General features: G+C 35.6%; 1 protein-coding gene across 3 annotated transcripts in view; it reads right to left on the reverse strand.

Moving 5' to 3' along the window:
* The window catches only part of LOC136026207 (protein-tyrosine sulfotransferase-like), a 68,642-nt gene that overhangs the window by 13,419 nt on the left and 40,211 nt on the right, over positions 1–15,012 (reverse strand). For 2 of the 3 annotated variants that reach the window (XM_065702541.1, XM_065702540.1), the window contains exons 5-7: positions 14,794–14,886; positions 9,079–9,239; positions 5,916–6,239 (exon numbers count right to left, since the gene is read on the reverse strand). In XM_065702541.1, coding sequence (XP_065558613.1) covers positions 5,957–6,239; positions 9,079–9,239; positions 14,794–14,886 — 537 coding nt within the window. In that variant the 3' untranslated portion in view covers positions 5,916–5,956. Of the gene's footprint in view, positions 1–4,852; positions 6,240–9,078; positions 9,240–14,793; positions 14,887–15,012 lie in introns of those variants that run through there. The other variant, XM_065702539.1, reaches the window with a different exon arrangement.

Raw genomic sequence — 15,012 nt, forward strand, 5'->3', positions numbered from 1 at the left:
TTAATGTGAAAGGAGGCTTAGAACAAAGTGATTTTTTTTTGTTTAGGAAGGTGGATTTTTGGCTTGAATCCTACTATTCCCAAACAACTGTGAAAAATTACAGATCTAGGTTAAATTTTTGGATTGTTCAATGGCTAGAAAAACCTTTCCACAGTTGTGAAAAAGTACCTTTAATCTTGCGACCCCATACCTTCGTTTTAAATAAGTTTTGTTTAAATATGCAGGTTTGAGTTCATTCTTTGTTCAACTGCACTTTGTGCCATTTTAGTAGTTACGTGTGTTTTCTTAGTTCCTTACTGAACTCACTAGCAGACAATTAATTGCACGATTTCCACTGAATTAAAGCCAATCACAACTTAAATAATAAGTGTGTATCTTATGCATATACTTAATTCTTTGTTAAGCAGGTTCCAATGGCTACTTCAGAGTTTCAAGTAAAACAGTACTACCTTAAAAAAACAACTCGTTTACAATACCTAGGAAACGAGGTTATCAAAGTACCGACAAAAAAGCAAATAAATAGAAGAATAAATATTGTAAAACAAAAAAATCAACTTAAATACAAAGCTTATAGACACAAAGGATTGCATCAACAACCAAAGGTGAATTAATAAACCAGATCACTAATGGGTGCCCACAGCAGACGGTAGAGGGGCCTAAGCCACATTCCATTCCCAAAAACGTCAAAAATCAACAAGTATTACATATTTCAATAATCGAAAAATACCTGACATTTATTTGCCGTGAAAGCCATCCTTTTCAAAAGCTCTAATTTCCCGGAAATATTATTTTAGGCACCTTCCTTACCCTCTAAATTTCTGTTGGCATCCTTGCGATCACTGGACAAAAGCATAAAATGAAGACCGGCATATCTTTCCATAAGACTATGTTCTGACACGAGTTAAATTCTCTTTGACATCTACAAGCCGGATTACAAAAAAATTCACTTACGACAGTTGGTTCGGTTCTACTGTCATTTTGATTGCAAAAAATATCTAATTTTTTGCTTAGAATTGCTTTAGAATACCCAATGAAAACTTTACTTTCAATGAGAAAACCAGTCAAATGAGAGTAAGTAGGTAGCTTGGTAGTTTTTTTCTTAACAAAATTCACCGTCTTATGCCAGAACTTAGCTTAAACCATATCTAACAAACATAGAAAAAGTACATTTTTCATATGATAGTGATATTACCACATAATATTCGAATGTCTAACAGACGTCATAGATGAGAACAAATAAAGCATTAGTACATACAAAGAACCACTCTAGAACTTGACAAAATCCACAACAAAAAAAGAAGAAGTAGAAACACACCAAATAACCATGAACATACTTTGATCTTAATATCTTTATTGTCCTCTCCCCATCTTTTCTTAACTGGGTCAATTTTGATAAATCATTTTTTTCCTTGACGAGGGTCATTAAAGATACAGCTGAAGAGCTCGAATATTAGGTAGTTTATGCCAATTTCGTATGGAAAAACCACTACTTCTTTATTCACTATTGACTGTTGCGAACAAATACACATTTTAACTTATGTTGTAGATATAAAAAAAAACTTAGTAATAATTTTTTTACAGAATAATATTAGACAACACTATTTGAACATATCAAAGTCATTATAAGAGTTACATAACCACTCATAAGAAACCCTAAAGCGATTTAAGAAAAAAAAAATACAATTGTGACTGAAACTTGAAATACACAAAAGAGAACAATGTACCAAGTTTACAATGTAAAAAATCGACGTTCCTAATCGAAGACAGAGACATCTCCGTTTACCAAATTGATTATCTTTATAAAAAAAAAATATGGAAGAGGTCCAAAGAGCATATATTGCCAGCTTTGTTTGTATTTCTAGTTGAAAGTGAAAAAAACGTATTTGCGTTTTCAAAATTGTTCAGGAGATAAATACGTTAATTTCCTTTTTGAAAAATAAAGAAGATAGATATGCATATTCTGCTGAAATAGATCAGCCTCAACAAAGTGTTCAAAATAATTTCAATATGGGATTAGTAAAAAAAAAAAAAAAAAAAAAAAAAAAAAAAAAAAAAAAAAAAAAAAAAAAAAAAAAAAAAAAAAAAAAAAAAAAAAAAAAAAACCTTTTAAGTCACCAAAACGTGTTATGATTTTTTTTGTGAATACTATTATTATGAGTCTGCGCAGCTGTGTTGCCCTCCGGCGGCTTGATGTTGCAGTGAATTGTAAGTATTCACTAAGGCAGTTTTAAAATGAAAAAATGTTTCAAGCTAAACTATCTTGAACTATCACTGTTTAGCTCGATGTTGCTTTAAAAATAAGTCAGGTTCTATTAGAAGGCCTCTCTTGCCAAAACCGCTCTTTAAAGTACTTCTCAGTATTTTTCAAGAGCAAATCAGAGTCCAATGTAAAGAGTATAGGAAATAGTGAGATGTAACTAAATACATCTCTGAGAAAAATACAGCTAACCCATCAAGCATTCCCAACCGAAATCATTTTAGTACCAAGAACATCAAAACTATAACTTTTTTTGTCCCTAGATCCCATCTTAGGTCTACTCACATCTAAATACCATGTTAGTTCTAACATTTTCTTTCCTTGGTTTCAAAATCATGAAGCTTTTGGGGTAGTATCACATTTTCATCTGTGTTGCCACATTAAACCATAAACATAAATAAGTAATTAGTTATATTAGACAATGCTTTCCGTCCATAACAAAATACCAACAATAGCAATCTATTGATCCTCAAAGACAACTACATCATTGGGAAAGCTATATTTTCTAAGGCTGTTTCGTGTCATATGATGGTAGCTTATTTTGTGCTGATTTTATACTGTATTGTATTGGATTAACAATGCTTCTTGATACTAAGGTATCAAAGGCGTCGGCCCTGCAGTTTGCTGCTACAGCTGGGCTCGAACTCTGGGTCCCGTATAACCAACCTGAGATCAAACCCATTCCACCATCAAAGGACTTTGTCTAGATTTTTCCCCCACATTTTTTTTTTATTTCATTTTTTTATTATTATTATTATTTCTTATTTTTTAGCACCAACTACTACCAAAAACTTCTTAAATGCATATGGAGGTTTTCTTCATTTACAATCCAATTCCGGATGTCCCTAATTTGTAAAGATATATATGGTTGTGTAAGTCTCCACTTAGCCAATTCAAACAGTCAGATTTCATTTTCACAGTCCTCGGTATTTCAAACTAGTTGTAGACAAGAAACATTTTCTTTTAGTAGCTAATAGCTTATTTATTTTAACTTTCTTTTTCTTACTTTACATAAAGACAAAGGTGAAAGAAACAACTGAACCAAAAGGGCACAATATACGTACTTCAAAAAGACTTAGTTTGAATGCTAAGAAACGATGTTTACCACTTGAAAAGGGTTACTTTCAAACAGCTGAAGCTGTGAATTTAGGTATAAATTATTACTATTTGATGAAACTAAATGGCATAACTTAAACATACAATCAACAATAGAAAACCGGTTATCAATTTAAGATATTCATTAAAAATGCGAAATTTTTCGTAAGAAATGGAGACTTTCTGTTTTTGACGATGTCCAACTAGTTTCCCATGTATTTTGAAGTGTGAGAAACAAAACAAAAACCCTATCAAATTTCAAAGAGTATTTCAGTTGATATGAGAGCACTGAACAGAAACGCAACTGATGAACTAAAAGTAAAGAAAGAGAGAGAGGTGATACCAAACTCTCGGCTGCCATTCTAGGGAGACATCTGACAGTTTATAAGTGGCCACGGAATTCCTGTACTGTTTTAAAATCACTTTTCTGTGACTAGTTTGTGCGGCGGCAGAGTAAACCAGACACTTTAACGTTAAATCACATCAGTCTAGTTTTTGTTAAGAAAAGGCTACGCATGCGCCTTCCCCATCCAAATCAATTCAAAGCCTTCCACCTTACACCCTCCCAAAAAGTTCTAATTTCCCTTAAACTTTCCTTATTTGGTCTCGTCATCATTATAGTTAGTAGCATCATAATTTGAGTAAGCCCTAGCGTGTTTATATGAAAGATTGCTGCTTTAAAACAATCAAATGGCATTTACGTATATGTACGTAATATTCAACACGCGAAACCACTAAGAAGAATGCAATGATTACGTTGGAAGTTTATAGGAGGGGGCAAAGAGCAGCAATTTGAACATATTGGGGTGGCAGAAGAGCAGACGAAGCTCTGTTGGCCAAGGCGGCTTAGTGCTGCAGTGAGTTGTTAGTAGTAATGCTAGCAGTGATAAGGCTAGTCAAATTAGATTAAACGTAACCTTGTTTTAAAATTTTGTCCAGTATTCCACTTTTTGTCCAATTTGAAACTTGAATTCAAATTGAGAATCTCTTGTTCGATTTAAAATACAGAAATTTGGGATAATTTTATTCCGAAGTTGGAATGCTTTTTGGCCCGATATTTAGTTTTACAATAGACATTCGACAAAATCGTTCTCTTTTGCATTTCAAGACTGAATGAGTAACAAAAATACATAAATGATAGTAATCTATGGTAAGCTTACTATTTTGTAGACACTGAAAATGCGCAACTCGCCCTCAAAGCGTGTTCCAAAGGGTGAAATCAGTATAAAATCACTTAGGGGTGCTAAGTGCCTTTTATAGTTTAGAATTCTCACCTTTTCAACAGAAATCAGGGGGTGTTGATTAATTCAAAGCCTAATGAAAGTTCCCTGACTTCAAAACCTGGCAAAGGAATAACTTATCTAAGTCCTTTATATAAAATAAATTCTCAAGCAAATCTTTAATCATTCAATTTTAATCCAGGTTGGTTCATAGTCGCCATTTTATAGTTGGTTCTTTGAATACCCTGTTTTTGTAAGGTTATGTTCCTATTTTATTATATAAGTATTTCATTATATAAAGTTTCCTCCTTCATTTGCTCCAAGTCTTTTTTCTTACATCTTGATTTGAGATTATGATTTTTGCTAGTTTTGAAAAGTTCTGACATTTGTTTCCATTGCACAAAAGTCAAATCCCACATACATCAAAGTAAAATCTGCTTTATTTTGTTCAATGCTGGATTAAAACATTACCCCATTTTGCAACGCTATTATTTTTCTATTTATCTCAAGTTAGTCGTATGACGTCGACGAATAAGGCCTGCAGCTTATTACAGCTCTCTCTTAATAGCCATGTATAGTAATGCTCTTTTCAATGGCTTCTTAAGTTTAATGACCTTGTATAGTTTTGGTCTTTGACGCTCATTCTTTACGCCAGGAGCAGCAATTCACAACAATGCAGGGGCGGGGAGAGACGGCAAGGGTTTTTTTTTTTTTTTTTTTTATGAAGATACAAAAAAGAGTATCTTTCAAAATCTGGGGAGGGGGATAAATCTGTTTTTTTTTTTTTTTTTTTTTTCAAATGAAAATACCAAAAGAAGGTATTTTTCAAAATCAAAATGAGGGGGGGGGGTTAACCCATCCCCAATTAGTTCCCCCTTGACACTCTTGGAAAATACCTTCCAGCCTAGCGCTAGAAATTTTGACTCAATTAAATATATGAAAAGGCCGTAGTTATGTAGAACTGACTTTGAAAACAATAATCATAGTCTATGATAGGAAATAACTGTACGCAGACAAACCCAAGGGGTGATTTCATGAATTAATGACTTTATGTTCCATTATAGTTGAGTACCTAACCGTTCAAGAAAAGTATTAAGGAAGAAGAGGCAAGATTATTAAAAAACAATGGACAATGATGTCAAGACTCGCCTTGAAAACTAAAGAGTTGTATTTCTTTAGGAGATAAAGTAAAATGAATTTTCACCTGTTATAGTTCTTTTTTCATTCAAAACGGCCAACAAAACAGACACTTTCTAGGCCATTTTTTCAAAATTTCCGCCAATTTTTGGTCTTCCCTGAGTATTTTTGAATAGCAAATATTATCTACGTAATAATAAGCTTACCAAAAATATCAGCTAAGGTAGGATGTACAAAGGATTGCACACTAGTTCACTTTTTTTAGATCGACTAATTTTTCTGTCAGTAAAACTTTGGTTTTATTCACCCATACATGTTCTTGTTTCTTAATCTCAAGCGTATTTTGCTGAACAAAAGCGTCAGGATCTCCATAGTTAGGTGGATTTCCATTGGGGTCATACCCCAACTTTTTTAACATTGGCGCTAATTCCTCCATTTTGTCAACAACATCTTGAGGTATTTTTCCTACCCATTTGGTCAATGCTTCTAAGTTGATTGGCTTGATAACTTGATCCGAAGACCTTTCCACCCTAAAATTAAATAAATAAATTTATATAATAGCTATTTACTACTACTACTACTACTAACAAGTCATTTTAGTACCAAGCTGCTGGAGGCTAACGCAGATGCGCAGGCTTCTCTCTTTACTCCTCCGATGAAGTTTCCATTTCCTCGTTGTTACAAGTTCTTTGTTACAACCTTTCCCTATCCCATTCATGGAAAACCTACACTTCGTTTGACCCTAGATGAAAAGACCAAAAACTGCATTTTAGGCCATCTATCATCCTTCCTCCATAAGACGTGGCCCAGCCATTTTAACCCTTCTTTTTTAATGTAATGGGGTCGATTTTCCTTACGTTTTTTTTCTTATGTAGTTACTTTTGCGATTTTTTTTTTTTTTGCACTTCCTAATTGCTAACGACTGATGCAATAAATAGCTCCAGGCGTAGCTAATTCGATAGTCGTTTGCAAGTGGGATATTCCATTGAAAGAATTAAGTTTATATAGATGGACGTTAGCCTGTTTGGATACTTGTTGGATGATAACTCTATTTATTGAACAATGTGGAGTACATCCTTTTAGTTATTCTGATTAAGAAATAAAGTAATATATTTTCTAATAATGGAATGGCTTGACCATTTGCCTGCGCGGTAGGACCTGAAGGTGCGTTCGCTTCAGAGTAAAGCAGAAAAGGATTTTCGATTTATTTCAATTAGGCCCTTATGAAATTAGTGACTTATTAAACTAATAGCCATAGAAAGTGGGATAAAACCCCATTTTTCGTACAGTTTATTGCTTGATATAAGGTCAGAGAAACGAATAGCAAAAGCTGTTCCTTGACAATTCCCTTATAAAACGTTTAGAATGTCTTCATCAATCTTACAAAGTACCCAATTAGCCTTCCTTGACAATTGTCTTTACTGAGGCTTCCAATATTCTGATTTTGGTTCGGAAACCGATTTTCCTATTCTTCCAAACTTTGTTCAACTGTGAAAAAAAACACCCTGTGCCTTGGCTATTCTACTTTTTACACCTTTGCTGCATTCACCATACTCACTAATAATGCCAGTCAGGTAAGTACAGCTACTCACTTGATTGATTCTCAGTTACCTAGCATTATCTTTTTAGTGTTATTTGCTCCCAGTCTTGGCGACTTGTCCTTAACATTCATTCCTATTCACGAACCATGAACACTCAAAACCTCCAACAACTCATTCTTTTCCTCAACATTTTAATTCAGTTTTACTTCCAATTTAATATCATGTTCTCTCATAGCCTTTACTGTGTTCTTTAGGAAAAAGTTCCTCGAAATATTTCATGTAAAACAGAGATAGGGCACAACTCTGCTGAACTCCTTTTAAGCAAAATAAGAAAACAGTAGTTGCAATCGGATGTAATAAACACGTCTCAGAGAAGAAAATCGGGCGACTCGAGTTGTTAAGACCTTCCTGGGATACTAAAAACTGGAACTAACTACAATAAGCACTTTGGAACGTTCTCTTTGGAACTCCTTTGGGTGACTTGCCAAATTTGAAATGGCTTGAAAGCGAAATTTTTCCTCCAAAAGGTAATTTATATAAGTTTGAGTACGAAAAAAAAGAAAAGAAAGAAAAAATGTAAATAGGACAAAAACGAAATTTTGTCAAATTCAGAAAAATTAATTTGAGATGACTTAAAGCTAAATTTTTTCTCAAAGAGGTAAAGATATAAAAGCTTGAGGACAAAAAAAAGAAAAAAAGAAAAAAAAAGCAAAATGAAAACGGGACACAACACGCAGGAAAATCCAACTGTTTGTTCACTGCTTAGGAAAATGGCTCAAATCAGCCTTATCTGATATCCTCATACATAGGATGACACAAACATAGCATAGACAGTGGCATCATTTGCCCCCTCCTCTGATTTTGCAAAATATGTTTTCAGGGGATATTTTCATTGAAAAGCGTCGGTATTTCCTTTGGAAAAAAATTGAAAACAACAAATCTTCTCCTAACCCAAGATTTTGAAAAATACACCCCCCTTCCGATACTCTTAAATTTACATCACTAAGCAGGAGCTTTGGACTGAAATGCCTATAGTTTCACTTTCACCTTAGCATTCTCCCTCTTTACAAAGACAACTTGAAAGCTTAACACTACTAGAATAACAAGAAAGAATGTCCACAGATTTTTAGCTGAAGAAAGTTTAAATGAGGCAATGGGAAGATTTTAAGATTTTGCAATTGCCTGGTGCGCAAATATTCCTCTAAAAAAAGTGCTGACGTGATACAACAATAGAATTTAATTCTCAAGTGCCATGCAACAGCGGGTAATAACAGTCCCCACTTAGACCATTTGAAGAGCAAACAAATAAGCTGAATGACAGAAGGTCTCCTTTCAGCTTTCTTCCTTAATTTTGGAACAGGATAATTTTGCTCTCAGGTTGCAATAAACATCGTCTCTTATCAACCGCCTATAAAGTAATTATGCATCTGCAAAATTAGAAAAGCTATTAATAGTAGTAGTTTATTTTTTCAGGAATTTCAACGAGGCATATTGTTTCAAATTACATAGCAAAATATTTCAATCTACTGAAAGGGTGAATGAACAACCCGAAAAGCTGAATAATCTGCCTTCGTGTTGACAGATAGTGCATAGAATTATTTCAGAAGGTCTTTAAACTACAAGCCCTGAAACATTGCTTGTCCTGATCACGGCTATAATTGCCAAATCTTCTATGAAGCAACTATGTCCAGGCAAAATCCAACTAGTAGATAAGGATAGACACTAGAAATTCTACTCCCTTTCAAACAGACCCTCCCCCTCTCTTTCTAGGCACAGTGACAAAGAGTATAGTAATACAGGGATGTTTGTGGGTCAACATTACACTTACTTAGAGAGAGAGATTCCACCTGGCCTGTTGATTAATTCTTCATGGTGCAGAACAGCTTCATCCCAAGGTAGATCGAGGAACTTTAGGACTTGTTTCATTGTATCTTTTGGATGCAAAACCAGCTGTTCATAGTAGACCATCATACAGCGAGTAGAGCCGACCTAAAATAGTAACAATTAATTAATTTTGTGTCTTAATTTGTGTAGACAGGGTCGGGGGAAGAGGCAACAGTTTTTACCATGATCACAATTGATTGATGCATGAATTTATGATCCCTCGCAAAGGTTTGAAAAAGAATTAATTAGCTAGTATGTGGCTGTGCTGACTGAAATTAGAACCGATTTCAAACAGTTCACGGTAACGAACTGTGTGCAATGAGCGACTTGATCCAATAGTAGCCAAAACTCTAAAAAACTAAATTTTGATAGATACATAAACATAAAAAACATTGGCTTTCTATGCTGATTCTAAATATATAAAAATCACTAATATTTGTCTGATTTTCAAAAAAAGAGAAAACAAAAATCGAAGTGATCTTAATTAAAATCACACAATCAGCTTCAGCATATCAGAAAACCATACTGCAGAGGTTCCGAGGTCTTGTCTATAAAAATATGAAATTTTGTGTTTTTTGCCAGCATAAAAGTTGCGGATGCGTGAATCTTTTTTCCCAGGATGATCGTACAGAACAAATGGTCCTAGAATATCGAGAGGAGACTCACTCAAACGGAAATAAAAGTTCTAGTGCTCTTTTTAAGTGACCAAAAAGATTGAAGGGCGACAGGTCCTCCTCCCGGACCCTTTATTCCCCAAAGATATCTGATCAAAATGTTGAGATAATCACTTTTTTTAGTAGTATTAATTTATTATCCAAAAGAAATAACAGAGACAAAATCAATCGGTAGCACACCAAAAGCGTCGATTGCGAGGGTGTGCTACAAACAAAAAAGAACAAAAAATAGAAGAAAAAAAAAACAAAGAACAAAAAAAAACCAATGAGTTAATCTATAATAAGACGAAGGGTGAAGCCGTGTACCGAGAAAAAAAACTTACATAAATAATCCATACACAATAAAGCAAAATAATATCATGATCTCGAAGCAAGAAAAACAAGAGCTAAGAGCTCATAAGGCACTTGTGACGAGGCAAGAAGAGCTAAGAGCCAAGAGCTCATATGGTATGAGCTCTAAAAAATTTCTAAGAATCAATAGATTGATTTAAAAGGAAAATCAGAGGCTTAATGCCGGTCAGGATTTAAAATAAGAGCTCTGAGTCACAATGTCCTTCTAAATTTCAAAATTCATTAAGATCCGATCACCCACTCGTAAGTTATAAATACCTCATTTTTTCTAACTTTTCCTCTCCCTTTAGCCCCCCAGATGGTCGAATCCGGGAGAATGACTTTATCAAGTCAATTTGTGAAGCTCCCTGAAACGCCTACCAATTTTCATCGTCCTAGCACGTCCAGAAAAACCAAACTCGCCAAATCACTGAACCCCTCCCCCAACTCCCCAAAGAGAGTGAATCCAGTACGGTTACGTCAATCACGTATCAAGGACATTTGCGTATTCTATCCACCAAGCTTCATCCCAATCCCTCCACTCTAAGCGTTTTCCAAGATTTCCGATTTCCCCCTCCAAATCCCCCCAATGTCAACAGATCTGCTTGGATTTAAATAAGAGCTCTGAGGCATGAATTCCTTCTAAATATCAAATTTCATTAAGATCCGGTCACCCGTTCTTAAGTTAAAAATACCTCAATTTTTCCAAATTAACACCCCCAGCCCCTCCAAAGAGGACGAATCCGTTTCAATTATGTCAATCATGTATCTAGAACTTGTGCTTATTCTTCCCATCAAGTTTCATCCCGATCTCTCCACTCTAAGCGTTTTCTAATATTTGTGTTTCCCTCCTCCAACCCCCTATGTCCCCTTATCCAATACGAGTCGAAAATGGAGCATCTGAGACATAAGATCTTTCTATATATATCAAGTTTCATTAAGATCCGATCACCTATTCGTAAGATAAAAACACCCCAATTTTCACGTTTTCCAAGAATTCCGGTTTCACCTCCGACTCCCCCCCAATGTAACATGATCTGGTCGGAATTTAAAATTAGAGCTTTAAAGCACAAGATCCTTCTAAATATCAAATTTCATTAAGATCTGGTCACCCGTTCGTAAGTTACAAATACCTCATTTTTCCGAACTACCCCCCCCCCCAACTCCACCAAAGAGAGTAGATCCGGTACGGTTATGTCAGTCACGTATCTTAGACAGGTTTTTATTCTTCCCATCCAGTTTCATTCTGATCTCTCCGCTTTAAGTATTTTCTAAGATTTCCCCCCCCCCCCCTCCCCAATGACGCTGGATCCAGTTGAGATTTAAAATGAGACATCTTAGTTACGAGGTCCTTCTAAATATGACGTTTCATGAAGATACGATCACTCCTTCGTAAGTTAAAAATACGTCATTTTTTCTAATTTTTCAGAATTACCCCCCCCCCCCCCCCAATAGAGCGGATTCGTTCCAATTATGTCAATCACGTATCTAAGACTTCTGCTTATTTTTCCCACCAAGTTTCATCCCGATCTCTCCAATCTAAGCATTTTCAATGATTTTTGGTCCCCCCACCCAATGTCACAAGATCCGGTCCGTATTTAAAATAAGAGCTTTGAGACACGATATCCTTCTAAATATCAAATTTCATTGAGATCCAATCATCCGTTCGTAAGTTAACCCCCCCCCAACAACTACCCCAAAGAGAGCGGATCCGTTCCGGTTATGTCACATCATGTATCTAGGACTTGTGCTTATTTTCCCCACCAAGTTTCATCCCGATCCCTCCACTCTCAGTGTTTTCCAAGATTTTAGGTTCCCCCCAACCCCCCCCCCCAATGTCACCAGATCCGGTAGGGATTTAAAATAACAGCTCTGACACGATATCCTTCCAAACATCAAATTTCATTAAGATCTGATCAACCATTCGCAAGTTAAAAAATACTTCATTTTTCTATTTTTTTTTTCCGAATTAACCGGCCCCCCACTCTCCCCCAGATGATCAAATCGGGAAAATGACTATTTATAATTTTATCTAGTCCGGTCCCTAATACGCCTGCCAAATTTCATCGTCCTAGCTTACCTGGAAGTGCCTAAAGTAGCAAAACCGGGACCGACAGAATTTGCGATTGCTATATGTCACTTGGTTGATACCAAGTGCCATAAAAAAACAATAAATAATTATTGTCAATATTAAATCCATCAATCTCAATCTATTTCAAAGGTATACCTACCAAGCAACCCCACACCCAGCTCGGTTTTGAATTGATTAATGGGCAATTCTTTGGTACTTGGAACAAGCTTATTCCACAGCTTAGCCCTTTTATAAATAAGTGAAAAAGTAGTCTTACTTGAAACTAGACGGGGCACCTCAATATTTCGACTTGTTTGAGTCCACTTGATTCAGCATAGTAGAAAAATCCAAAAGGTATGCCTTTGTGGATGACCCCAAATAGTCCCTGGGGAAATGGCAGTATGTTGCACAATTTTCCACATATAGTATTCGTTATTAGAACATACGAAACATACGATTTTTTTTTGGGGGGGGGAGGATTTTCGGCGGGGTGAGTGGTGTTATTTTCTAAGGGTAATATTCTGTGTGGAGAGGAAAATTTCTGCAGGGAAAATTTTATGCTGGGGGGGGGGTATGTCCTGGTATGATTAGAAAAACGGCCAGAAACTGAATTAAAAAAAAGTTCTTCAACTTACCGTAAGGAGCAACATTAAAAATCAAAAGGGACATAAATTATTCCCTATAAAAGGAGGATTGGTCAATCCTCGAAACTCTCTCCTTACGCCAAAGTTTGACTTTTTGTCACAATTGGTTAAGAAAGACTGCTCGATCATAAGAGCTGTTGAGTCTGAATGAGAAACATTTTTTAAAGAACTCTAAGACTTCATCATAAATAGCGAGGGGCAGCCCCTTTAATACACGTAATAATTTCTTTTCATTTTAATGTTGCTCCTTACTTTCAGTCGAAGAAACTTGCAGTTTTTTACATTTAAATCACAGTAAGGAGCATAAAGTGATGCTAGAAGAGTATAAAATGTACATTTTAATTGAAATACAAAATATGTCCATACGCAAACAATTTATGAAGAGTCAAAACTTACTTTCAAAACTCGGTATTGTTTGTTTTGTTGTTGTCTTATGGTTCATTTACTTGAGTTTAAGTTTTTGTGCAGCACAAGTGAGCTGTTTCTTCTGAAACGGAAATTGAGCTCTCTCTTCCATCAGCAACACCTCAACCAAGTCAAGAGACGCTGCCAGATTTTTTGGCCTAAAATCCAACGCCAAAAAACAAAAGTATGCCCAACACTGTATCTTCACTTGAACTAAGCTGTGCTCTGGAAATCATTGAGTAAGTCGTGGAGTTCGAGTATTTGGGAAGCACAACATCCACAACACCGACTCTTGCCACAGAAAGGACAAGGTCAGAATCGACGAGGGAAATGCATCTTTCATGAGACTAAACCAAAGTCAGCATAGCCGGCACTACTCTCTCCGAAACAATCTAAGGCTGTTCAACAACAACTTCCTCTTGACGCCTTGCTATGGTTCCAAAACCAGGAACTTAGACCAACACCATGAAAGGAAACTCCTTGCGCTCGAGAATACGTGTTTAAGGCACATTCTAGATATCTATCAGACCCAAAATCTAATGAACGCTACTGCACGACTGAAAATATCTCTGCCACTGATTACCGAAGTTATCAAATGCTGGAAGTGAAGATACCTCGGGCATCTGATTCACATGCCCGAAACTCAGCTGCCAAAGGTCATATTCCAGTGGCCGCCAGATATTACCACAAGAAGAGAACTGACCCCCCAAAACACACCTTACGAGGCAGCTACTGAACTGACCCCTGAAATTACAATGCTTAGCTTCAACCTGAATGGGAGGGTGTCTCGACGGCCGCAGCAATGAGGGATGACTGGCGACTCTTCTTGGATGTTCTAAGCGCCTCTGGAAGCACAAGAGGATCTAAGATCTTAGGGCCTCGTCCCCTGATAAATGAGGTTACGCAATATTTTCTTATTTTCAATATTTTGAGCAAGTGAGTTAATGTAGAAAAGGGTATACAACAACTTTTATTAAAAGTAATCACTTCAGCAAAATTTTATTTTGTAATAAAATAGAACTAAAAGCGGATAAATGAGAACATAAGAAAAAATTCAATAAAAAGAAGTAATCACTCGAAATTTAAATTATCCTGTTTCCTCTTCTTTTATTTTTATCCTTTGGAAAATGATGACCTAACATTTATTTTGCCCTTTGATTTACTTTTTTGCGTTAAACTGACTGTATCTTTACTCATTTTAGCCTATTTTCATACGGATTCTTTGCCTTAGTTCTTTTAAATTTTATTCTGACTTATTAGAGCTTATCCACCGCAGTAAGTTCGGGCGTCAAGCTTACCACTTTTCCCTGTAAAAAAAGCAACTAAAACACCGATTCAACGCCCTATGTGCCAGCAATGGCTTAGGAGGATCCTTATCTTCTTTTTTTTTATCAGGGCTTATGATAGTAGTTTCTCAAATATAACAACTGCACGACTTACCTCATCTTAATCAACAATCAGACAGGAGCAAATATTTGAAATTCGGATAAAACTAAGACAAAGACCAAAATACAAACGAGAAAAAAGGAACTTACTGCTTTACATTCATTGTACATAGTTTCAATGGCTTGATTCCACTTTTTCATGCAAGATTCATAACTTTTCAAATCAAATCCAGTTATAGTAACCTAAAAAAATAAACATTTTGAAATATGAAGAACATCAAAATAAAAGCTTATTTGCCTTCCGAACCTTTTTTATATTTTTGTCTAACTTTTAGGTAACTCTAATAAATAATATTTAAATTTTATCCC

Source organism: Artemia franciscana, chromosome 4, assembly GCF_032884065.1.
Source record: "Artemia franciscana chromosome 4, ASM3288406v1, whole genome shotgun sequence".
NCBI classification, from domain to species: Eukaryota; Metazoa; Arthropoda; class Branchiopoda; order Anostraca; family Artemiidae; genus Artemia; species Artemia franciscana.